Here is a 26,732-nt window from a genome sequence, read left to right on the forward strand (position 1 = left end):
TCTAGCACTGTAGCTGTGCTGATATAACATAACCCCCTGTGTGGACACACATTTTTTGAATGTGGAGTGCTTTTATTTAGTTTAGTTTTGTCTCTTGGGAAGTAATTTAAGCTAAGTTTCAACTCTTGGTAAGACAGTTGACTACTGTTATCAAAAAATGTGTTCTTTGAGTAGTTGTCCCTATGGGTGCTCCCCTCCAGCTGTGTGCGCACACCCATGCGCTTTTGATCACAGGTTTTTAGTAGCAGTGTTCAGGTGGTCTGTTCCTGTGCTGCGATCAAAGAGTGTATATGGGAGAATGGACATGTGCGATCACTCTAGTTCCTTCCTAACTGTCTGTGGCTAGCGATGGAGTGTTGTGGTGTCTGTTAGCTTTGAGTTCATCTAGCTTGCTTGTCTTTATTTTTTATTCTATTTTATTGTATGTATTCCCTGCACACATTGGGTGCTTTTGGGTGGTTTCCCCATTTTGTTTTTGCAGTTGGGACCTCCTTTCTCCCCCCGAGACCTTGGCCTCTCTTTGTTGTCTTTTTTAGAGGAGCATGCCCAAAACTCCAGGCTTCAAACCCTGCCAGACCTTTAATAAGTCTTTTTCCCCTCAGTGACGAACATTCCAGCTGCCTCTACTGTCTCGGAGAGTCTCCCATTCCATCTGAGTGCAAGGTCTGCACTGGCTTTAAGAGCAGATCAAGGAAGCTGAAAGAAGACAGGCTCAAGTTACTGCTCGTGGAACATTCCTTGAGACCTGCTACTGCTTCAGGGCCCGAATACCCTCTTCTCACTCCCCACACCTAGTACATTGGCCTCAGACAATCTGGGTGCTCCAGCAACTTCTGTGGTTCCAGCTTCAATAAGCAGAGACCTGTGGATAGCTTCAGAGACCCTGACATCTTTTAAAAAAAACAAAACAAAGCAACCCCCCCCCCACCCCCCCAAGGTCCTCCAGTAGAGAGCCTAAGAAGAGGGAGAAGTTGCCCCAGAAGTTGGGACGCAAGGAAACCTAGTGTCTGGGTACGTATACTATCGAGGCTCCTATCCCCTCCAGTGCCGACCTCTCCATACCAGCAAAAAAGATGTCCAGTATTTCACGCACCCAGAAATCTCTCAGTAAGCAGCCCAGCTTGGCACTGATGCTGGTCTTCCAGACACAGAAACTCCTTGAGGAAGCCAGCTTCATCGCTGACCCTGGCCCCCACTTCTATGGGCCATGGGCATAAGGAACATACAGATTGCCCGGCCTTACCATCCCTGGTATCTTCAGCTGCATTGCAGCCAGCCACTCAGTGCCCTTCTTTGCCAGTGCTGACTAGATTCCTTGTGCAAGAGAACTTGCAAGTATCTGAAGAACCTGATTGCCCTCTACTGAGAGGTACCGAGAAGGATCTTCTGCTGGTACCGTCTCACCCTCTGATGACAACATAGCTACTGGGAATGATGCTTCTAGCGACTTGCCCCACGCTCGCACATGCTAGAAACTGTACGATCCCTTCTGGGACTTGGAGATCTCTGTCCAAGATTCCACTGTCTTTCCACTTGACACCCTCTTCCCCCGCCCCTCCTGAGATGTCTATGTCTGGTTAAGACATCTCTCAGGATCAGAATTATGGAGGCACAATGATCAGGTTGGGTTTCAGGAGATGGTGGGAATGGCAGCCAAGGTGGGGAAGCTCCTTCCATCTTCTTCTGACACTCAAACACTCTCACGGTAGCCAGATTTCCCTCCCCACCCTTCGCCAAGGTTTTCTTTTTGAGGACCCTGAAAGAGAACTCTCATTAATTTGTGAACAAATTAGGCCTAATTTCCAACCAAATTTTGGTTCATTGATTTCTGGTTTCACGCTTGTTCATGAAGCATGACTTTAACAGTCCTTGAATTTTAGTAGTAGGCCTTTTTGTTTAGACTAATTTAATCTTTGTCTTCATTTTTCACCTTTTCCCACCAACATGTGTTCTAGGTTATTCTGACATTTTGTGGACTTTCACTTTTCACACTTGCTCACAATTAGAGTAAATTTGTAGGCCCAATTATTGCAACAACAACCATAGGAACAGTTGCTCAAAGGAGAAGGCTAAGTTACTTACTTCTATGGCAATTAGAGTTCATAGAATCATAGAATATCAGGGTTGGAAGGGACCTCAGGAGGTCATCTAGTCCAACCCCCTGCTCAAAGCAGGACCAATCCCCAATTTTTGCCCCAGATCCCTAAATGGCCCCCTCAAGGATTGAACTCACAACCCGGGGTTTAGCAGGCCAATGCTCAAACCACTGAGGTATCCCTCCCCCCATTCTTTGAGATGTTTGTTCCTATGGGTGCTCCACTACCTGCCTTCCTTCCCCTCTACTTCAGAGTCTTTGCCTCTGGCTGGATTTTGTGGTTTGAGAAGAAACTGGAGTGGCATTGGTTCCTTCCTCCCCTATGTGCCCTCAAATCAGAGCATAAAAATGTATAGGGTGCAGGTGCAGACCAAAAATCTCTGTTTGAAGGTGCATGGGTGCATGCGCATCTGGGGTGGAGCACTCAGAGGGACAAAATCTCTCTAAGAACTCCAGTTATTGTATAAGTAAGTAACCTCTCCTTTCATAGATGTCTAATTGCATCTCTCCATGGTATGAGCCATTATGTGTGGTACTGGGAGACTCCTGCTAGTCATAGGGTCTGCTCATTGCTTGCACTATCCGGAGTAGAGAATCTTTTGGCCAAAGTCAAGTCTGTGCTGCCCCAATCACGGAGATGACCGTGTGCTTTTATGTATGCTCTTCAAGCCACATCAGCTTGGCCTCAGTTTCTAGGATGAGTTCCTTATCAGACTATCAATACAATGGTGATTGCTTTTCATTTGAGAAGATTCATTTTCTTCCATCATCTGGTGGTTTTGTTTCTTTAAGGATGTCCTAGATTTCAGAAGCCTGATACTAATGCTTCCACAGGGCACACATTTTATCTTAGCAATTGCCTTGCAATTGGTGTAGCTGTATGCACTTTTTACATAGACATGAGTAGGAGATCTCTTGAGCTACCTACTTGCCAAGACTTTGTCTAGACTAGAATAAAAGGTGTGACGTTAAAGGGTGTTTGCTACAATGTGCTAACAATTTGAAAAGTAGTATAGATAAGGCACGCTGCATACTAACCTGTTAGAGTTAAAGCCTAAAAGAGAGCCTAAGCTTCAGCTTGACCAGTTTAGCAAGTGTTAAAGTATTCGCTGCCTTTCCTACACTAGACTTTTCAAAAGTGTTGATTCTAATATGTTAGAATATTAAGCAAACATACCTTCCAATCCTAGTCTAGGTGGGACCCAACAGAGGAAATCCTGTATGTGGTATCTTTAAAGAAGTAGATATTACTCTTCTGTTGCCAGCCTTGGCATTTCCTAACTTTTGAGTGCTTGACTTTTAACATCTTTTCCAGTTTGAAATTCACATTGATATATTCATAGCTTTTAAGGCTGGAAGTGACTATTGTGACCAATCAACTGTAACCTCCCAGAACACAGGCCATAGAACTTCCATTAAGTAATTTTTGTTTGAACTAGAGCATATCTTTTAGAAAAAACCTCCAATCTTGACTTAAAAATTCAGTGATGGAGAATCCACCACGACCCTTGGTAAATTGTTCCAGTGGTTAATTACTCTCACTGTTAAATGTACACCTTATTTCCAGTCTGAATTTTTGTAGCTTCTACTTCCAGCCATTGGCTCGTGTTAGACCTTTCTCTGTTAGATCGAAGAGCCCATTATCAAATATTTGTTCACCATGTAGGTACATATAGATTGGAATTAAGTCACCTCTTAGTCTTCTCTTTGTTAAGCGAAATAGATTGAGCTCCTGCAGTCTATCACTGTAAGGCATGTTTTTCAATCCTTTAATCATTCTTATGGCTCTTCTCTGAACCCTCTCCAATTTATCAACATCCTTCTTAAATTGTGGACACCAGAACTGTACACAGTATTCCAGCAGCAGTTGCACCAGAGCAAATACAGAGGTAAAACAACCTCTCTACTTCTGCTTGAGATTCCCATTTATGCGTCCAAGGATTGCATTAGCCGTTTTGGCCACAGTGTTGGACTGGGAGCTCCTGTTCAGCTGATTACCTACCATGACCCCCAAATCTTTTTCAGAGTCACTGCTTCCCAGGATTGAGGCCCCCATTGTGTAAGTATGGTCTACATTCTTTGTTCCTTGGTGTATACATTGACATTTAGCTGTATTAAAACACATATTGTTTGCTTGCGCCCAGTAGACCAAGTGATCCAGATTGCTCTGTATCAGTTACCTGTCCTCTTCATTATTTACCATTCACCCAATCTTTGTGTCATCTGCAAACTTTACCAGTGATGATTTTATATTTTCTTCCAGGTCATTGATAAAAATGTTAAACAGCTTAGACCCAGGAACCGATCATTCCAGGACCCCACTAGAAACACACCCACTCAAGCCAGTTTCTTAATCTGTTTAATGTGTGCTTTAAGTTTTATGTTCTAGTTTTTTAATCAAAATGTCATTCAGTACCAAGTCAAATGCCTTTATAGAAGTCTAAGTATATACATAACACTATTACCTTTATCAACCAAATCTGTAATACCCTCACAAATATTGTTAGGATCTGTTTTCCATTAAACTTATGTTGATTGGCATTATTTATGTGTTACCCTTGTTTAATTCCTTATTTGAGTTCAGTATCAGCTGATCAATTATTATATTGAAGGGAGGGACTTTACAATGAGGGAAACTAACTTTCTTGTGTCCGTATATGTGGTTTTTTCTTAGTAACTTTTTTCTTGACTACAGTAACAAAGAACAATGTCTTTATGCCATCAAGCTTCTGTGAACCTTCTGCAGGAAATTCTGACTCAGAACCAGGTGAGCTTCCTAATCTCTTTGCCTTTTTCAGCAAGTTGTTATGGTTTGCGCTTGTGATCTAGAGCAGGCTAATTAACATTTTAAAATTAAGCCCTTAGATGAAAGAATGTAAATTAGCTGCTAGAGCTCGTCTCCCCTCATAAGCAGATTGTTCTTATCAGTCATTCATAGAGGGTTTGTTTTCTGGAGCTTGTAGATATAAACTGTTTGTTTTCAGTTCCCACTTTGCAATCCATCTGAACTTCAGGTGAAGTGGAATGTCATTGTTTTGTACAATGGAAGGTGGTATGATTCAGGTTTTGTATCTGTTACCTTACTAGCTTAATAGCTTGTTGTCATGTCAGCTGTATACGGTTACAAATATAACATAACCCACAAATCATGCAAACATTTCATTACTGAAAAGAGAATCTAATTTAGCCTTATGTGAACTTTTAAAATGTCTTTAGAAGATGGTTTTAATTTCACGCCTTTCTTTTCAGTGCATCAGACAGTTACCACAGCCCCAGTTCTTTCCTCTGTTTGGAACAAGGGACTTTGCCCACTTTTGCAATAACTTACAGCATGTGCTATCTTTAGCACTTCCCCAGCTGTGAGTAGAAGTGTGTACACATGCCCCCAAACGGTCTTTGTGGTCCAGCACCATTCGAAATCACTCCCAATGAAGATTCTCAGACAAACACTACATTAAGATAGAGTTAAAATTGTGGTTACAGATTAGTAATTTTGACTAAAGGTTGTATTTTTTCCTAAACTAAGACCTATAAATTCAGAGTTAATGTTACACTTGTAAGAAAACATTTTAAGGTATAGCACATGTAAAATCTTAACTCTGTCCTTTCGTGACACCATTCAGTAACCATAAAATTATCATAGAATCATAGAATATCAGGGTTGGAAGGGACCTCAGGAGGTCATCTAGTCCAACCCCCTGCTCAAAAGCAGGACCCATCCCCAATTAAATCATCCCAGCCAGGGCTTTGTCAAGCCTGACCTTAAAAACTTCTAAGGAAGGAGATTATGATAATTTTTTAAGTGGGCATGGTCCTACATTAGATATAACTTGTGTTGAATTAGATTTTGTCTTCCACCTTCATGGTGTCACTACAGGACATTCTTCAAATTTAGCCTATGCAGAAGATTTCAGTGAGTTTTAACTATACAAGAAATTTGAGGAGATAGTGTTACTCTGTTACTTGAACCATTCGAGATGAGACAAGGGCCTTAGGTGCTAAATTTCTTAAAGAACTCATTTTAAAATAATCAGTTTTGATTTATCCACTAACAAATTTACTTACAAATTCTTAGTAAACTTATTCTGTACTCACAGTAAGTATTGGAGAAGATCAGTGTATTCTTCATTCATAACAGAGAAGTTGAATCCCTGCTTTAAATACAAAACTGAATCTTAACAATGGAACCCTCACTAGCTCCACCATAATAAAGAGCAGAATGAAACTCCTTAACACTGGTACCCAACTCAAAAGCCTAGGGTGACTTTTACAACCTCCATAATACCCACTGCCCCGTTAGCCTTATTGCTATGCTACTGTTTCTGTTGTACTTTCCTTCCCATTTGTCATACACAGTTTGCAGAATGGTGAAGTGCAAAATCACAACAAATTGATCATCATAAACATCCATGCTGCCTTACCCCCAACACCCATTTTGCATTTCTTCCCCTCAGAACACATACATTTGTATAATTCTCTGTTTGAGGAGAACTGGATTCTTCTTTGAGTTAATCTATTACAAATTCTGCTTGTGGTGACCAGCAAAGGTCCTTGCCATCTCTATTGTCAGGCACTGAGGGTCTGGAACTCAGGCCTGTGGAGTTGTCTAGTGGGAGATTTATGCACTGTGCTGCAGTCAGATGAAACTGCAGCTGATGCCCCACCACCAAATGTTATACCCACTGACTAGCAGATGACTGCTGATTGGACACCACTGGGTATAAAGCTTCCTGTTCCTGTCCCACCACTTGTTCGAGCAACAACTCACAAGATCTGATGCTGCCTAGAACCCAGAGGTCAACTCCCTGCCTCTTTGCTTGGCTCGTACTCCTTGTTCCTGGCTCCTGCTATCTTGCTTTGCTCCTTGTTCCTTTTATCATGTCTAGTTCCACACTCTTGCTACCATGCCCAACTTCTAGTTCCTGTTTCCTTGCCCTGACCACTGCTGCTGACTCCTCCTTTGACCCTAGGTGTGACTTCTGACTCCAATTCTGACTTAATTCTTGACATGGCTCTAAATTTGACCCTTGGTTTGACTTTGGACTCAGACTCTGGCTTTGATCTTCGGCATGACTCCCAGTTGCAGCCCTGACTCCACCCCTTGTTCTGACCATTAGGTCTGACTGTTCTGTCAGAGACTCTAACAGCTTGCTCAAATCCTCTTGGTCTCCTCCAGGACTCGCTGCTGAACCCTTGGACTAAGTATGGACACCTCCGAGGCACTTGCCCCACTGTTGCCCCAAGGGCCTGTGAGTCTGCAGGAGCAGATTGCACTTCTCTATAGGATGAAAACCAGAAACTGAGGGACCAAGCGCTACAGCTACAGATGAGAAATCGCTCCTTGCAGGAGCAAGCTACAGCACTTGGAGCGGCTGTGCATACCCGCTTGTCTGCCCTTATGATGCCAGCTTGGTTGACCAGCCGCAGAGTCCCTCTGCTGGAAATATATAATGATGCCTATGATAAGTTTCATGGGTTCCTTACCTAGTGCAGACTTCGTTTTAGGCTTCAGCCCGAGGAGTACGTCCCAATCAAGTAAATTGGGTCTAGTACTGAGCCTGCGTACTGGAATGGCTCTAGCATAGGTCTCTCCCCTTCTAGAACAGGATCACTCAATGTTGACCAATTGGGACTTATCTGTACAAGCGTTTGCTACTATTTTTCAATGACGCTCACAAAGCCTGCATGGCAGAGTCTGCTGTATGAAAGCTTTGGCAAACACTGGAGTCAGGTCCTTTTGTCACCCAGTTCTGATGTTTGGCCATAGATATTGCCTGGAACAAGGCTTCACTCCTGCAGCATTGTCTTCGCGAAGAAACCGCAACTGGAACATAAGAGGGTCCCACCTACCTTCTGCTCTTACCTAGGCTCAGTTCTCAAGCCCAAGCAGTCTCTGCCTCGTTTGAGCCCATTCACAGTAACACAGTACAGCACCGCCTATTCCCTGGTGAGTGAGAGCATAGAAAATGGGAGACCCTCTGCTTGTATTGTGGAGGAGCAGGGCATGTGCTGAGGTCCCTTCCAACAGGGCATGTGCTGAGGTCCCTTCCAACAGGGCATGTGCTGAGGTCCCTTATATTCTATGATTCTATGTAGTATCTCCACTGTTAAGTGTTGTGGAATGTTACTGTTCTTGGAGCTCCAATATCAGCTGCTCTAGCAGATAGTGCAGCATGTTAATTCAGAAGACCTTGATGTTCCTCATAGAGAACGACCACAGGCTCGGTTCAGTGGTGAAGGCACTCAGCCAGGTTTATTGTTGCCGAAGCATGGTATTAGTGCCCTGACTGGTTACGGGTGTACTAACACATGCATGACCGCGACAATGGTACCTTTTACTCAAGTTAAAACTTCTAAAGGCCACAATCACTTTTCCATAGGTGTTTTACATTTTCCTATAGAATCTAATAGAAAATGTTATCCCTGTGATAGGTTTTTAGATTTTTAATAGGTTATCCCTGCGATAGGTTTTTAATTTCTCAAGGTGCTTGATCTAATTCCCATTGAAGTCAATAGGAATCTTTGGCAAGGCCTACTCTACACACTTAGGGTATGTTTATACTACAAAATTAGGTCGAATTTATAGAAGTAGATTTTTTAGGAAGCTATTTTATACAGTCAGTTGTGTGTATCCCCCACTAAGCGCATTCAGTCGGCGGAGCGCGTCCACAGTACCGTGGCTAGTGTTGACTTTCGGAGCGTTGCACTGTGGGTAGCTATCCCACAGTTCCTGCAGTTTCAGCCACCCATTGGAATTCTAGGTTAAGCTCCCAATGCCTGATGGGGCAAAACATTGTCACGGGTGGTTTTGGGTACATGTTGTCAGTCGCCCCTCCCTCCTTAAAAGCAACAGCAGACAATCGTTTCGTACCTTTTTTCCGTGCGGACGCCATACTGCTCTCAGCAGACTGTGCAGTAGGACTGCTAACCGTCATCACTGAACCACCGCTTCTGCTGCAGCTCTTCTCTCCTGCTCTTGTCTTGATAGCGAATTTCTCCATGTTGGCTGTCATGGGCTCCTACTTCCGCTGCAACTCTGCTCTCATGAATCCATCTCGCAGGTCCTCTCGTAGTTCTCTATAAATATCTATTCTTGTGGCATCCGTCGTCAGCCACCGCTTCCGCTGCAACTCTGCTCTCCTGCAGATGCCATACCATGGCAAGCATGGAGCCCGCTCAGATCACCGCAGCAGTTATGAGCATTGTAAACACCTCGCGCATTATCCTGCAGTATGTTCATAACCAGAACCTGAAAAAGCAGGCGAGGAGGTGATGGCAGCACAGTGACAAGAGTGATGAGGACATGGACACAGACTTCTCTCAAAGTACAGGCCCTGGCAATTTGGACATCCTGGTGGCAATGGGGCAGGCTCATGCTGTGGAACGCTGATTCTGGGCCCAGGAAGCAAGCCCAGACTGGTGGGACCGCATAGTGTTGCAGGTCTGGGATGATTCCCAGTGGCTGCGAAACTTTTGCATGCATAAGGGCACTTTCATGGAACTTTGTGACTTGCTTTCCCCTGCCATGAAGCGCCAGAATACCAAGATGAGAGCAGCCCTCACAGTTCACAAGTGAGTGGCGATAGCCCCATGGAAGCTTGCAACGTCAGACAGCTACTGGTCAGTTGGGTATCAATTTGGAGTGGGCAAATCTACTGTGTGGGCTGCTGTGATCCAAGTAGCCAACGCAATCACTGAGCTGCTGCTATCGAGGGTAGTGACTCTGGGAGATGTGCAGGTCATAGTGGATGGCTATGCCGCAATGGGATTCCCTAACTGTGGTGGGGCGACAGACGGAACGCATATCCCTATCTTGGGACCGGACCACCTTGGCAGCCAGTACATAAACCGAAAGGGGTACTTATTGAATGCCAGCCTTCTGTTGGTTGGGCAGTCCTCTGGGGTGGAATGATTGGGTGCCTGGAGTGCGCCACCCTCCCCCTTCGCTGCAGTGGCGGTCTGTGCTCCTGGTGCCTTTCCTGCAGCTCAGCCATATGCCAGAGCATATCAGTTTGATCCTGCAGTAGCCTCAGCATTGCATCCTGCCTCCTCTCATCATGCTGCCACCACATATCATCTTGCTCCTGCCACCCCTCCTCTCGCAAGTGCCTCCTGTCCTCGCATGCATTTTGTGCTTTCCTGGACTCTGACATTGCTTGCCTCCACGCATTCTGCTGAGCTCTTTCAGTGAGGGAGGACTGCATGAGCTCAAAGAACATTTCATCGCGAGTGCGTTTTTTTTTTTGCCTTCTTATCTGCGCTAGCTTCTGGGATGGAGATGATCATAGAATCATAGAATATCAGGGTTGGAAGGGACCCCAGAAGGTCATCTAGTCCAACCCCCTGCTCAAAGCAGGACCAATTCCCAGTTAAATCATCCCAGCCAGGGCTTTGTCAAGCCTGACCTTAAAAACCTCTAAGGAAGGAGATTCTACCACCTCCCTAGGTAACGCATTCCAGTGTTTCACCACCCTCTTAGTGAAAAAGTTTTTCCTAATATCCAATCTAAACCTCCCCCACTGCAACTTGAGACCATTACTCCTCGTTCTGTCATCTGCTACCATTGAGAACAGTCTAGAGCCATCCTCTTTGGAACCCCCTTTCAGGTAGTTGAAAGCAGCTATCAAATCCAGCTTCTCGTCCACTGTCACCCCTAGGTCCTTTTCCGCAGAACTGCTGCCTAGCCATTCGGTCCCTAGTCTGTAGCTGTGCATTGGGTTCTTCCGTCCTAAGTGCAGGACCCTGCACTTATCCTTATTGAACCTCATCAGATTCCTTTTGGCCCAATCTTCCAATTGGTCTAGGTCCTTCTGTATCCTATCCCTCCCCTCCAGCGTATCTACCACTCCTCCCAGTTTAGTATCATCTGCAAATTTGCTGAGAGTGCAATCCACACCATCCTCCAGATCATTTATGAAGATATTGAATAAAACCGGCCCCAGGACCGACCCTTGGGGCACTCCACTTGATACCGGCTGCCAAGTAGACATGGAGCCATTGATCACTACCCGTTGAGCCCGACAATTTAGCCAGCTTTCTACCCACCTTATAGTGCATTCATCCAGCCCATACTTCCTTAACTTGCTGACAAGAATACTATGGGAGACCGTGTCAAAAGCTTTGCTAAAGTCAAGAAACAATACATCCACTGCTTTCCCTTCATCCACAGAACCAGTAATCTCATCATAAAAGGCGATTAGATTAGTCAGGCATGACCTTCCCTTGGTGAATCCATGCTGGCTGTTCCTGATCACTTTCCTCTCATGCAAGTGCTTCAGGATTGATTCTTGATGATAGGGGGAGCATTGAAACGTTTGCAGCTGCGGGAGGAGAAAAGGGAGCGTAGTATTTAAAAAGACATTGTCGAGAACAATGGGTAGACTCTTTCACGGTGAACCAAGCTGTTAACATTACATAGCACGTGTGCTTTCAGTACAAGGTGTGTCCCCCGTCACCCCCCCCTCCAATTCTCTGGGATGATCGCTTCACCTCTTCCCCCACCACGTGGCTAACAGCAGGGATGATTTCTTTTCAGCCACAGGCAAGTAGCCCAGCAGGAACGGCCACCTCGGAATGTCCCCTTAATAAAATTCCCCTATTTCAACCAGGTGGCTATGAATGATATCTTTCTCCTGAGGATAACACAGAGAGATAAAGAACAGATGTTGCTTGAATGTCAGCAAACACTGGGACCATATGCTGCCATGCTTTTTTATGCAATGATTCCAGACTACGTGCTACTGGCCTGCCGTGGTAAAGAAGGGTTTCTTCAGGTATGTTGGCAAGAAGAAGAAAGCCAAGGAATGTGTGGGCCCCTTACTGAATGAGGGAGGCAACCTAGTGACAGAGGATGTGGAAAAAGCTAATGTACTCAATGCTTTTTTTGCCTCTGTTTTCACTAACAAGGTCAGCTCCCAGACTGCTGCGCTGGGCATCACAACATGGGGAACAGATGGCCAGCCCTCTGTGGAGAAAGAGGTGGTTAGGGACTACTTAGAAAAGCTGGACGTGCACAAGTCCATGGGGCCGGACGAGTTGCATCCGAGAGTGCTGAAGGAATTGGCGGCTGTGATTGCAGAGCCATTGGCCATTATCTTTGAAAACTCGTGGCGAACGGGGGAAGTCCCGGATGACTGGAAAAAGGCTAATGTAGTGCCAATCTTTAAAAAAGGGAAGAAGGAGGATCCTGGGAACTACAGGCCAGTCAGCCTCACTTCAGTCCCTGGAAAAATCATGGAGAAGGTCCTCAAAGAATCAATCCTGAAGCACTTGCATGAGAGGAAAGTGATCAGGAACAGCCAGCATGGATTCACCAAGGGAAGGTCATGCCTGACTAATCTAATTGCCTTTTATGATGAGATTACTGGTTCTGTGGATGAAGGGAAAGCAGTGGATGTATTGTTTCTTGACTTTAGCGAAGCTTTTAACATGGTCTCCCACAGTATTCTTGTCAGCAAGTTAAGGAAGTATGGGCTGGATGAATGCACTACAAGGTGGGTAGAAAGCTGGCTAGATTGTCGGGCTCAATGGGTAGTGATCAATGGCTCCATATCTAGTTGGCAGCCGGTATCAAGTGGAGTACCCCAGGGGTCGGTCCTGGGGCCAGTTTTGAATAAATGATCTGGAGGATGGTGTGGATTGCACTCTCAGCAAATTTGCGGATGATACTAAACTGGGAGGAGTGGTAGATACGCTGGAGGGGAGGGTTAGGATACAGAAAGACCTAGACAAATTGGAGGATTGGGCCAAAAGAAATCTGATGAGGTTCAATAAGGGTCCTGCACTTAGGACGGAAGAACCCAATGCACAGCTACAGACTAGGGACCGAATGGCTAGGCAGCAGTTCTGCGGAAAAGGACCTAGGGGTGACAGTGGACGAGAAGCTGGATATGAGTCAGCAGTGTGCCCTTGTTGCCAAGAAGGCCAATGGCATTTTGGGATGTATAAGTAGGGGCATAGTGAGTTGATCGAGGGACGTGATCGTCCCCCTCTATTCGACATTGGTGAGGCCTCATCTGGAGTACTGTGTCCAGTTTTGGGCCCCACACTTCAAGAAGGATGTGGATAAATTGGAGAGAGTCCAGCGAAGGGCAACAAAAATGATTAGGGGTCTGGAACACATGAGTTATGAGGAGAGGCTGAGGGAGCTGGGATTGTTTAGCCTGCAGAAGAGAAGAATGAGGGGGGATTTGATAGCTGCTTTCAACTACCTGAAAGGGGGTTCCAAAGAGGATGGCTCTAGACTGTTCTCAATGGTAGCAGATGACAGAACAAGGAGTAATGGTCTCAAGTTGCAGTGGGGGAGGTTTAGATTGGATATTAGGAAAAACTTTTTCACTAAGAGGGTGGTGAAACACTGGAATGCGTTACCTAGGGAGGTGGTAGAATCTCCTTCCTTAGAGGTTTTTAGGGTCAGACTTGACAAAGCCCTGACTGGGATGATTTATTTGGGGATTGGTCCTGCTTTGAGCAGGGGGTTGGACTAGATGACCTCCTGAGGTCCCTTCCAACCCTGATATTCTATGATTAAGTGTCCTACCATGGAAGACAGAATAAGGCTGCACTCCCCAGAAACCTTTTGCAAATGCTTTGGGAGTACCTCCAGGAGAGCTTCATTGAGATGTCCCTGGAGGATTTCCGCTCCATCACCAGACACGTTAACAGACTTTTCCAATAGCTGTACTGGCCGCGAATGCCAGGGCAAATTAATCATTAAACATGCTTGCTTTTAAACCATGTATAATATTTACAAAGGTACACTCACCAGAGGTCCCTTCTCTGCCTTCAAGGTCCGGGAGCCCGCCTTGGGAGGGTATTGGCTCCAGGGTGATAAACAGTTCCTGGCTGTTGGGGAGAATGGTTTCATCCTTCTCCTCATCATCATCTTCCTCATCCCCAAATTCCTCATGCTTTTGCATGAGACTCCCTGTTTCAGGAGTCCACGTACAGGGGTGGGGTAGTGGTAGGATCACCACCTAGAATTTCATGCAGCTCATCATAGAAGTGGCATGTCTGGGGGTCTGACCTGGAGCAGCCGTTTGCCTCTTTGGATTTTTGGTAGACTTGCCTGAGCTCCTTAAGTTTCATGTGGCACTGCTGCGGGTCCCTGTTATTGCCTCTGTCCTTCATGTCCTTGGAGATATTTTCATTTCGTCTTTTGGAACGGAGTTCTGGTAGCGCGGATTCGTCTCCCCATACTGCAGTCCTATCCAGTACCTCCCATTCAGTTCATGCTGGAGCTCTTTTGCAATTCTGGGACTGCATGGTCACCTGTGCTGATGACCTCGCCATGCTGGCCAAACAGGAAATGAAATTCAAAAGTTCCTGGTGCTTTTCCTGTATACCTGGCTAGTGCATCTGAGTTAAGTGCTGTCCAGAGCGGTCACAATGGAGCCTGTTATACGACAAGGCTCCTATGTTTCGTCAAGGAGTATCAGATGTGAAACAGCATGCAGGGATTTAAAAAGCCAACTCAAATCAAGAATTCCTCGTACACAAGCATTCAGGTCTTGAGCAGTCCAGGTAAACCATGCATGTTACAACAAAGCTTAAACTTGTTCTTCATCATAATTTTTAAAACAATACTAGCTGCCTGTTTCATTTTAAAAACAGCAAAAAATATCCACCTCCCTTTGCATTTCTTATAAGGAGTCTTGAAGTGTAAATCTCAGTGTGATAACATATGCTATCTTTAATGTGCTTAGCTCTTGGAAGTCCAGGGGCTCTGGGCTGCTGACCCCGGGGTCCCTAGGAACAGCTCTGTCTGCCATTAGGGAATTTTTTCCACAAGACCCCCCTGTAACTTTTCACAAACCCCCAGGGGTTCATGAACCCCAGTTTGGGAATCACTGTCCTATGGGGAATTAGTACCATGCTTTGTAAACAATAAACTTGGCCAAATGCCTTTGCCACCAAACGACGCTTGTGGTCTTTCTGGATAAGTAACATTGACGTCTGCTAAATCAGCAGCTGCGCTCTGCTGGTGCAGCGAACACCGGAGCTCCCAAGTACAGCAGCACTAGCAGCGTTAACAGCACTGTAGCGTCATCCGCTCTCCACAGCAGGAACAGTACCTGCCACCAGAGGTTACACCCACTGTCTAGCAACAGCCTGCTGATTGGACACTGCCAGGGAAAAAGCTTCCTGTTCCTGTCCACCCATTCTCTGAGCAACTAGTTGCAAGGCCTGTCGCTGCCTAGACCCCTGAGATCAAGGCACTGCCTCTTTGCGTGGTTCCTTTGTCTTGTTCCTGGCTCCTGGTACCTCGCCCTGCTCCTTATTCCTGGTTCCTGCTTTCTCTTCCTCACCCCTGCTACTGACTCCATCTTTGACCCTTGGCGTGACTTCTGATTCCAACTCTGTCTTAATCCTTGGCATGACTTTTTACTCTAATTTTGATTTTCGGTGTGACTCCCAACTGCGGCCATGACTCCACCCCTGGCTCTGACTAAGTCAGACCACCCCATTATGGTTCCTGACATCCAACAGCTGATTGTTCTGCCTTCATAATATGTCCTGCTTCTGGTAGCCTGGGGATACCGCCTTTCTCTGGGGGCTGATTGTGCTGTCTCTCTACCAGCTCCTGGCAGGCTGGCACTGTTAAATCATTTTTTTTTAAATTGTCTCCTTTTAACTTGGCTGAACATGTCTGTTGCTCCTTTCCTTTCCACATCATGAAACACAACTGTCACTTTTAAGAAGTCTTTCTGGAGGAGGGAACAGTGCATCCTGTCTTGAGGCCACTGCTCTGAGAGCTGAACAGAGTCCTTGTGTATGTAAATTCTCTGCTTTTTGCAATCATGGGTTTATTTTAGTAGTTTAATTTAGGGATGATTTGCCTTGAGCAACTCTTTTTTGTTTAGAAAAAAAATTTGTTCAGTGAAATCTCTTTAAATGGGTAAAACGTATTCTTCTAAAAAGTGTGTAATATTCTAAGAAGGTGCAGTTAGCCTGCTGGCTATTAGGTGTGGGTTTTTTCCTCCTCCTATGGTAGTGACTATAAATACTGCCAGAGGCTACTTGGACCATTGATGTGTCCCAGAGTGACTTTATTAAGTTAATAGATAAATACTTTTGTGTTCAGAATCTGAGAGATGGGAGTATTTTGCTGAGCTTGTGATGGATAAAGTATTTTGATAGAAGCAGGTATCTATACATATATATAAGTAATAAATGTTTCCTCTCTCATTCCTCTCCTTTGATGCATTATTACATCAGTCACTTACCCTAGAAGTGGTGAAGGAAAATGAATGTCGTCTTTTGGGTTCTCTCCCCCCCCCCCCCCCGGCAACTATTTTGTATGTAATGAATTAATACAAATCCTGGTGTTCCTTAGCTCTCTGGTCTGAAAGTCTTAAGTTGGCCTGTGTTGAGGAAGGTAGGGAGGTTAATGTAATAAGTAAATGGAAGTTCTTGGGGACATAGAATTTTCCATGGTAAGATTAAACATCTGGTCTGCTAAGTCTACTGTTCAGCCTCCAGTATCTGTTGCTTCAAAGTTAAGTAACCCTCTCACTCACTGGTATATCTCTGAACCCATAGTGCAGTGTTCCAGGTTAGTCAAGGTGAGAGATTTTTCTTGACACCCCACAAGCAATTAATTTATGCCCTGAAATATGAAACTTGATTACCTTTATTTTAATGTAGATACCACTTGATGCCATAGACAAATAGAAAACCATGTATTCTGTAGAATTCTGGTTCAGCATAAACGTTGCCTGCCTTCACCAAAGGGTTAATTGCCTTCATAGTGTTGGAAATTTGTTAGTCTTTTGTGCTTTTAATGCTCATTGGATTACTTTCGTGTTCTTCATTTTCTAGTTCCATTTCTGAGCCCTCAAAAAGTATCATTTCCTCCTCGTGTAGTAGTGTTTTAGCAAACTGTATCTCAGCAAAGTGGGGCTACAGAAACCAAAGACTATTCACAGCAAAATGTCCTGTACAGGCTACTTGAACAAGTATTGTTGCTTCTGTGCTGGGGGCATGGCTAAGGATAGGCCTTCTGTAACAGGAAAGTTTGACATATCTGAATAGATTATAAGCGGAGGGGGGAAGGGGGGGTGTTCTGTTCACTATGATAGTGAGCAAACATTGTCCTATACCGGGGGGGAAAGTGGATGGGGTGGTGGGCTCTCTCTTTGACCATACAACAAGTAAGGCCTGGTCTATACCAGAAAACTAGATTGTTTAACTAAGTCAGGGGTGTGAAAAATCCACACCACTGAGCAGCGTAATTAAGACAACCTAAGTCCCCGTGTATACTGCATTAGGTCAATGGAAGAATTCTTCCGTTGACCTAGCTACCGCCTCTTGGGGAATTGGATTACCTATGTCGACGGCCGAAACCCTCCCATTGGCATAGTTTGTGTCTACACTGAAATGCTACAGTGGAGGAGCTGCAGCAGCGCAGCTGTGCTGCTGTAGCGTTTTATGTGCAGGCAAGTCCTAAATCTCGTCTCCCAGAATTCTAGGGTTTTTTTTTTTTTTTTTCAGTTCCTCATTACAGGTCTGTCCCCTTAAACTATTTCTATAATCCTCAGTTAAGACTGGTTCAGTAAAGGCATCTAAACCCAATATAATAAAGGACCTCCGATATCCCTTCCTTTTTTCCCCACTCAGGGAGACCAAGTAGATATATGCTGCTTGCTTGCATCTCTTCCAAGTATATCCTGTCAACAGTATAATCTCTTGTGTTCTTTAATGGTAGCTGCTGTTGGATTTTGCTATGCTTTTAGTTTTACTCTTTAGTCTGATCACTCCACTTGGTTAAAGCATCTTTTGTTTCTTAATAAGTATTTATTTTTATTTTTTGTGCCAGGGAACTCATGATTTACAGCCCAACAAAAAATCTGATTGTATCTTCCTGAAAACAATAAAATTTAAAATGTATATCTGGTGACAACTCATAATTTGGCCCTCTTGATTTAATTTTGATGTCTTGTTGGCTAAGACTGTATGTGGTGTTGAGGAAAACAAGATATCCTTCTCCAAATTGGGGGAAAAAAACATTTTGCAACATTCTTTTTATATTAGGCATTTCTGCTGCTGGTGGGCATTACATTGGGAAAAGTGTGAGCTTTCTGTGGTTTGTGTCTGAAAGTACCATCTCCATTGTCTGCTGTCAGTGTGCTTAATTCTTTGCATTCTGCTTGGTCCCCTGTTTTGGCTACATGCGTCTGAGAACCTACATTCTTATATTTTGTGTTGTACTTCTAGAGGAAAAGAGCAGTGGATTCCGGCTGAAACCACCAACACTTATCCATGGCCAGGCACCCAGTGCAGGTAGGTTTAATATTTTCTGAGGCAGAGGAAAAGCACATTAAATGAGGAGCTTGTTTTATTCAGGAATTTCCTCAAACTAATCTTCCAAATTAGAAGGATTCTAGTTCCTGTTTAAAAAATCTTCTTCTATTGCATGAACACTGAAGTTAAGAAATTTGTTTTGTATATATAAATATGTGATTGAGGGAGCAGTGCTGTTACAATTACCATAGGAGTTTAAAAAATAAAACTGTTTTTCTGTGTTAGTGGAAGCCATGATTTGTAACTTAAACTGTTTTGTTTCTCAGTACAGACTGGAGTTTGTAAAATGTTAGCAAAGCTTATTGCTTTCTCATGTTTTGTTTTGCTCTCTTCTAGTGCTCAAAAGCCAATTTATACAAATCAAAATTAGGGCATGTGTACAAGGATGGAGGCAATCAGTATATCTAGCAGTCTCCTTAGCCTCTATCCAAATTCAGGACATCTTTTTGGATACTTTGGAAAATGACTCACTTTCAGTACAAGTGAAATATTAATGTTAAAGGTGACAATTTTTTCATAACATTTTAATGGACGAAGTGTTGCTTTTTTTTTTTACTTCCTAGGAGAAACCCTAAATGATCGGGGATTTCCATAGACTTCTGGAGTTGATCCAGTTGGGAGGGGTGGGGTGGGGTTCCTAATAGACTTTTTAAGGTCCAAATGTGAATGGAAGAACTGTAGCATATTGTGTTGTTTTATAGAATTCTAAAATGATCAGTTTGACCCCCCAGAGCCGGTCAGGATTAAATGGAACAACGTGCTAGATTAGTGTTTTCAGTAAGTTTCAGTTTACAGGCCGTGAAAAGTGTTTCACCTTCCACAACCTGTAAGAGAATTCAGGGGGAAGGATAAGACCTAGTGTGTGGAGCTGGGTATGGCTTTCAAATACAGCTGGGACTGCAAGTTCTCTGCATTTCACTCTTAATTGAATTTTCTGGCTTTTATTCTGTCTTAATATTTTTTAATGTAACTTTTGGTGGGCAAATGCAGAATGCATTAAGGAACTGTTTAAAGACTAGGAGCAAAACAGTAATCTTACCCTTTCTGAATAAAATTTTTTGGGGGGAGAGAAAAATGTCTTTTTCCAGGGGACAAGTACGATATAATTTGAACTTTGTGCCACTTCAATCTTGCGTTGTCTCAGAAACGGTTAAGGAGAAGACTGAGTAGATGTTGATTTTTGCAGCTAATGTACTTGAGGGCGCTGGAAAAGTTTGCTTTCATTTTTAGGTCTCCCAAGCCAGAAACCTAAGGAACAGCAACGAAGTGTACTACGCCCTGCTGTTTTACAAGCACCACAGCCTAAGGCTTTTTCACAAATGGGTAAATCACATTCCTCTATTGCTCTATAATATTCCCTGCACTTTGATCATGTGTGCATAGTGATGTTGGGAAAGAGAACCAAAAGGCAACGGACCTGTAACTCTGAGGTTAGTTGTGTTTCTCCTCAGAGTGACCTTTTTCTTTGTTTAACGTCTTCCAGATTTCCCTCTGTTTCAAAGGAACCTGGAAGTCATTAGGGTGAAATGCAACTGTCACATAAGAAACAACACACAATGAGATATGCAGCGTTTGTATAGTAAATGCGTCCTGGGTGAACTGTAAGGCATTATCTGTCTCCAGCACCTGAGTAGTATGTTTGTCTCATAGCCACAGACCCTGAAGTCTGGTGTTGTAAAATATAATTAACTTTGAGTAAAACACATTAAGTAATTGAGTCATGCACTTGCTTCATAGTTGCACGATTTGGGGCCTTAGTAAAACCGTTTCCTCATTTTATAAGACTTTAAGTGCACATACATTATGAAACTGATCTTATAAAATACTCAGGAAGAGCATAGGTCGAATTTAAATATGTAGAATTTTCACACTAAACATTTTATAAACACATTTTATAATGGTTCCAAATTGATTTTTTTTAGCCTTCTAGGAATGTAGGAGATGAATGATGTTGGACTCTTAATGGATAGCTACGGACTTCTAAAGCTTCTTAGGGGCTCTAGTGGGTTGGAAATTTTCCAACTGCAATTTTCCATTATTTTCGAAAGCTGAATATCCTTTTGGATGGCTCTCCAAATCTTCAGCATATAACATTTCTCATTACAGTTCCCAGCAGTGGGACCAATGGTGTAAACGTCCTACCAGACTCTGCGGTGGCAGCCACATCAGAATCATTAAGTAACACAACACAGAAAGCTTCTGATGATGAAGACCAGGTGAGTTGGACAGTGATCTAAATGATCAGTCGCAGTTTTGTAAGTTCTCATTTGAATGTTGTTTAAACAAGTATTTTCTAAAAAGCACCAATTTGTATTGCACTCATTAGAAATATGATTGTATCCGTGATAATAGCCCATCATTTATTTTAAATACCTCCTCATACAGCGATCAAGAATTGTAAAGCAGGCTTACTGAATCCAAGCATTCTTAATTAAGAAGGTACCTTTTGGCATAATGAATGGATTTTTTTCCCCTCAAAGATGCTAGTAGAACAGTGCATTTCTTACAGATGACTTCTGTCCTCAATGGCTGCCTGGTTGGATCCACTGCCCAGGTGTCTCTGTTCGTAATCTAGACCCTAACCATTCTGTCTCCTAAGTGATGCTCCTCCCCATTGGTGTCTGCTGCAACCCCAACACACCACCAGCTGCACCAGACTAATCTGCTAAAGTTTGCTGACAGAAGCCTAAGTGTGACGTGATTTAGTGAGGGTTACTGGGCTGGGTCTCCTGTATGAACTATAGATTTGCCAGTATGATAGGGAGGGGGCCATCTTCTCGGAGCTGGAAGATATGCTTCTCGTGCTGCTTTGCCTGCAGATGTCTCCCTTTCTTTGCCCTGTGTGCAAGTTGGGGCAAGAGGGGTAGGAAGCTTTAATGTAAATGTCGCATGAGAAGTGAAGCTTCTCTATGAAAGAGGCACCTGCTGCCTGTGGCAACTGTTGTGCGGCTCACCAGAGGATCCTGAGTCCAGTGGACCTTACAAGGTCAGTCTGACTGCATCTTCTGCTGGCCAAATTTATTAGGTTAGTGGGAAGCTCAGGAAGAGGGAAAAGGGCACAGAGAGAGCTTGATAGAAAGCCTGGCTATGGATTTGTTAGGGGCAGAGATAGAGAGCCTGAGAAACAAGATTCTTTACTGCCCAGTTTCCTTCATCAGCCCTGCTAACTAAACCAATGCCCCAGCTTTTCCCTCCACCCCAATTTCCTGTACCATACATGTTTAAAGTGTTTTTATAGATGCTTATATTTTAAATGCTTGAACTCATTTATTAAACCTTTGAATGTAGAATGTTGCTGAGAATCATAGAATATCAGGGTTGGAAGAGACCTCAGGAGGTCATCTAGTCCAATCCCCTGCTCAAAGCAGAACCAATACCAACTAAATCATCCCAACCAGGGCTTTGTCAAGCTTGACCTTAAAAACCTCTAAAAATGGAAATTCCACCACCTCCCTAGGTAACCCATTCCAATGTTTCACCACCCTCCTAGTGAAATAGTGTTTCCTAATATCCAACCTAAACCTCCCCCACTGCAACTTGAGACCATTACTCCTCATTCTGTCATCTGCCACCACTGAGAACAGCCTAGTTCCATCCTCTTTGGAACCCCACTTCAGGTAGTTGAAGGTTGCTATCAAATCCCCCCTCACTCTTCTCTTCTGCAGACTAAATAACCCCAGTTCCCTCAGCCTCTTCTTGTAAGTCATGTGCCCCAGCCCTCTAATAATTTTTGTTGCCCTCCGCTGGACTCTCTCCAATTTGTCCACATCCCTTCTGTAGTGGAGGGACCAAAACTGGACACAGTACTCCAGGTGTGGACTCACCAGTGCTGAATAGAGGGGAATAATCACTTCCTTCGATCTGCTGGTAATGCTCCTACTAATACAGCCCAAAATGCCATTGGCCTTCTTGGCAACAAGGGCACACTCTTGACACATATCCAGCTTCTCGTCCACTATAATCCCTACATCCTTTTCTGCAGAACTGCTTAGCTAGTCGGTCCCCAGCCTGTAGCGGTGCATGGGATTCTTCTGTCGTAAGTGCAGGACTCTGCACTTGTCCTTGTTGAACCTCGTCAGATTTCTTTTGGCCCAATCCTCCAATTTGTCTAGGTCACACTGGACCCTATCCCTACCCTCCAGCATATCTACCACTCCCCCCAGCTTAGTGTCATCTGTGAACTTGCTGAGGGTGCAATTCATCCTATCATCTAGATCATTAATAAAGATGCTGAACAAAACTGGCCCCAAGACCGACCCTTGGAGCACTCCACTTGATACGGCTGCCAACTAGACATCGAGCTTAATCTTGAAGCCAGATAGGTCTTTTGCCCCCCACTGCTTTCCTTGGAATGTTGTTCCAGAACTTCACTCCTCTGATGGTTAGAAACCTTCATCTAATTTCAAGTCTAAACTTCCTGATGACCAGTTTATATCCATTTGTTCTTGTGTCCACATTGGTGCTGAGCTTAAATAATTCCTCTCCTTCCCTGATATTTATCCATCTGATATATTTATAGAGAGCAAATTAGCAAATTATCCAGAAATTAGCTCCCTTCCCTTTTTTGTCGTTACGCATTTACTTTTAAAAGGGGGAAAAGGAGGAACCGGGGAACTATAGGCCAGTCAGCCTGAATTTGATACCTGGGAAGCTACTAGAGCAGGGGTGAGCAAACTTTTTGGCCCAGGGGCCACATGTGGGTTTGGAAATTGTATGGCGTGCCATGAATGCTCACAAAATTGGGGTTGGGGTGCGGAAGGGGGTGAGGGCTCTGGCTGGGGCCGCAGGCTCTGGGGTGGGGCCAGAAATGAGGAGTTCAAGGTACGGGAGGGCACTCTGGGCTGAGGCTGGGGGGTTGCGGGGGAGGTTGGATGAGGGGTGGGGTTGGATGAGGCTCTGGGGTGGTACTGGGGATGAGGGGTTTGGGGTGTAGGAGGGTGCTCCAGGCTGGGACCGAGGAGTTCTGAGGGCGGGAGGGGGATCAAGGCTGTGGCATAGGGTTGGGATGCGGTGGGGGTGGCTCTGGGCAGCAGTTACCTCAAGCAGCTCCCGGAAGCAGCGGCATGTCCCCCCTCCAGCTCCTATTCGGAGGCATGGCCAGGTGGCTCTGCTGCACGCTGCCCCATCTGCAGGTACTGCCCCTGCAGCTCCCATTGGTCGTGGTTCCCAGACAATGGGGGCTGTGGGGGCAGCGTGTGGAGCGGAGCCCCCTGGCTTCCCCTGCACATAGGAGCCAGAGGGGGAACATGCTGCTGCTTCTGGGAGTCGCGCGGAGTGGCCCCCGACCCTGCTCTCTGGTGGAGCGCCGGTCTGGGGCAAGCTCCAGACCCACTCCCCAGCGGGAGCTCGAGGGCCAGATTAAAACGGCTGGCGGGCCAGATGTGGCCGGCGGCCCGTAGTTTGCCCACCCTTGTACTAGAGCTACGTATAAGACATCCAATTTGCGAATACCTGGAGGACAAAGGGGTAATCAGAAGCAGCCAGCATGGATTTACCAAGAACAAATCCCGTGAAACCAGTATGATTTGTTTTTTTGACAAGGTATCTGGTTTGGTGGATAGGGGCAATGCAGTGGACATATTATACCTGGAGTTCAGCAAGGCTTTTGACACAGTCCCACATGACATTCTGATAAGGAAGCTGCAGAAATGCAGGCTAGATAAAATTACTGTTAAGCAGATATATAATTGGTTAAATAACCGCAAACAACGAGTAACTATTAATGGAATGATGTTGGGAGGGGGGTCTCAAGTGGGGTTCCACAGGGATCTGTTCTGGGTCTGGTAGTGGTAATTACCTGATGTAGGAATAGAGAGCATACTGATGAAATTTGCAGATGAGACAAAGCTAGGGGCAGTTACCATCACTTTGGAGGATAGACCTAAATTCAGAGGCATCTTAATAGATTGGAGAACTGGGCTATAGACAGCACAATGAAATTCAGCAAAGACAAAATGTAAGCTGCTACACTTACGGAAGAAAAACCAAATACACTCATACAAAATGGGGGATAACTGGCTTGACAGCAGTAGTCTTGAGAGGGATCTGGGAGTTGTAGTGGATCACAACCTCGACATGAGTCAACAATGTGATGCTGTTGCCCAAAAAAAAAAAAAAGGCAAATGCAGTTTTAGGTTGCATTAACAGAGGGATAGCATGCAAGCCATGGGAGGTGATTGTACCGCTCTACTTGGCGCTGGTTAGACCTCAGGTGGAGTACTGTGTCCAGTTTTGGTCACCAACATATAGAAAGGATGTAGAGAAACTGGAAAGGATCCAGACGTGAGAGACAAAGATGATCAGAGGGATGGAATGCAAGCCATAATAGCAAAGCCTGAAGGAACTGGTTATGTTTATTTTGGAAAAGAGGAGATTAAGAGTGGACATGTTAATAGTTGTAGCAGAAAGTGAAAATTTGAGACATGGAGGCCTGGTATAAGAGACTTGGTAGGAGGCCTGAACTAAATTAATCAGACCCAGCTGATATAAAGCAAAGTTAGCAATAGTCAGGCTGTGAGCAGAAGTCAGGCCCTGTTACAAAACATGCCTGCTTGCAAGTTCACAGAACCTGGTAAGAATAGGTCTGGTATTGCAAAAACACAAACTCTCCTGAGAAGTGCTAGGCACATGTAAACACATTCCAGAGAGTAGGACCAGAACACACTGATACCAAGTATGGTATAAACACACTCCCCAAAGATAACAGGGACATACTGACCCCTCCTAAAGATAAGATCAGCATGACAGCGTGATGGATAGAGAAGTTTTGATTATGTACAAGGTAAAGGGTGGTAACTCACCACTTCAGAGGGGCAATACATAACTTGTATATCATAGAATCATAGAATCTTTATTCATGTTTATACAATTAACTTAGGCTTGAATAAAGACTGGGAGTCAATGGGTCATTTCACAAAGTAAAACTATTTCCCCCCCTGCTGTTCCTCAGACGTTCTTGTCAACTGCTGGAAATGGCCCACCTTGATTATCGCTACAAAAAGTCCACACCCCCTCCCGCCCCCGCTCTCCTGCTGGTATTAGGTCACCTTATCTGATCACTCTCCTTACAGTGTGTATGGTAACACCTTTAGTTTTGTATGTTTCATTCTTTCATGTTCTCTGTGTATATAAATCTCTCCACTGTATTTTCCGCTGAATGCATCCAATGAAGTGAGCTGTAGCTCACGAAAGCTTATGCTCAAATAAATTTGTTAGTCTCTAAGGTGCCACAAGTCCTCCTTTTCTTTTTGTGGATACAGACTAACACAGCTGTTACTCTGAAACCTGTTTAACTGTAGGAACAGTAGAACGACGGACCAGACTGCCTAGGGAGACCATGGAAGCTCCTTCACTGGAGGTTTTCAAGAGGAGGCTGGATAGCCATCTGTCTTGGATGGTTTAGACACCACAAATACTGCCCCTTTGCAGGGGGTTAGACTAGATGACCCTGGCAGTCCCTTGCAACCTGTGATTCTATAGTTTTGGATGAAGGGGAACCTAAATGTATGGATCTGAGACAGTCTGATCCTGAACACTTTCCTGCCTTGGTACAGGATATATATATATATATTTTTTAAATTTCAACAACAGGAGCTTGAATTGGAGGCCGATTCTTCCCTGGATGAGAATGTGGGTGTTGCTTTGGCATCATCGCCTTCTGAGGATGTTACTCAGTCCCATGGACTAGTGGACAGAGTAGTGACAAAGTTTTTAAATGGCCATCGGTATCTTTGGAAGCAGCCAACCTCCTATTTTCCACTATAAGGAATAATATGTGTCTGCCAATACTAGAAGGACTTCGGCAAACAGCTAAAGCAGAATCCATCCTCATGTCATCCAGTTTCAAAGAAGGCTAACAAATTATACCGTATTCCATATGAAGTGTTTTCTTGCTTTCATGTTCACCTTCCAGCTAATTCACTTGTTGTGGCGGCAGCAGTCTAGAGTTCTAAGTCAGGTCATGTATATTCCACTCCATATGAAAGAGAAGGGAAAACTTTGGACTCTGTAGGAAGAAAACTTTTCTTCAGCTTCTTTAACTATGATAGTGGCCAATTACCAAACAGTGATTTCCAGATATCTATTTCATCTTTGAGAGACTTTTCACTTTCCATCAAAAATCTTCCAGAGCACCAACAAAAATTAATGCAATTATAAAGGAAGATCATAATGTTGCAGAACACACACACACATCATCTTTTGATGGTTCAGACACTGCTTCCAGATTGATAGCTCTCTGTAGACGTGCATGTTTAAGATCTTCATCATTACCTGTAGAGACAGTCTAGAATAGAGCACTTTTTTTTTATTTAATTTAATTTTATTTTTTTAAGTG

At 44.4% G+C, this 26,732-nt stretch overlaps 1 protein-coding gene across 8 annotated transcripts in view; it reads left to right on the forward strand.

Annotated features, from left to right (window-relative positions):
- The window catches only part of RANBP3 (RAN binding protein 3), a 174,231-nt gene that overhangs the window by 77,184 nt on the left and 70,315 nt on the right, over positions 1 to 26,732 (forward strand). For all 8 annotated transcript variants that reach the window (XM_084614216.1, XM_084614215.1, XM_084614221.1 and 5 more), the window contains 4 exons: positions 4,791 to 4,862; positions 18,311 to 18,376; positions 19,628 to 19,720; positions 20,504 to 20,613. In XM_084614216.1, coding sequence (XP_084470342.1) covers positions 4,791 to 4,862; positions 18,311 to 18,376; positions 19,628 to 19,720; positions 20,504 to 20,613 — 341 coding nt within the window. The remainder of the gene's footprint in view (positions 1 to 4,790; positions 4,863 to 18,310; positions 18,377 to 19,627; positions 19,721 to 20,503; positions 20,614 to 26,732) is intronic.

The sequence above is a fragment of the Lepidochelys olivacea genome (assembly GCF_965140295.1).
Source record: "Lepidochelys olivacea isolate rLepOli2 genome assembly, chromosome: 25".
NCBI lineage: Eukaryota > Metazoa > Chordata > Testudines > Cheloniidae > Lepidochelys > Lepidochelys olivacea.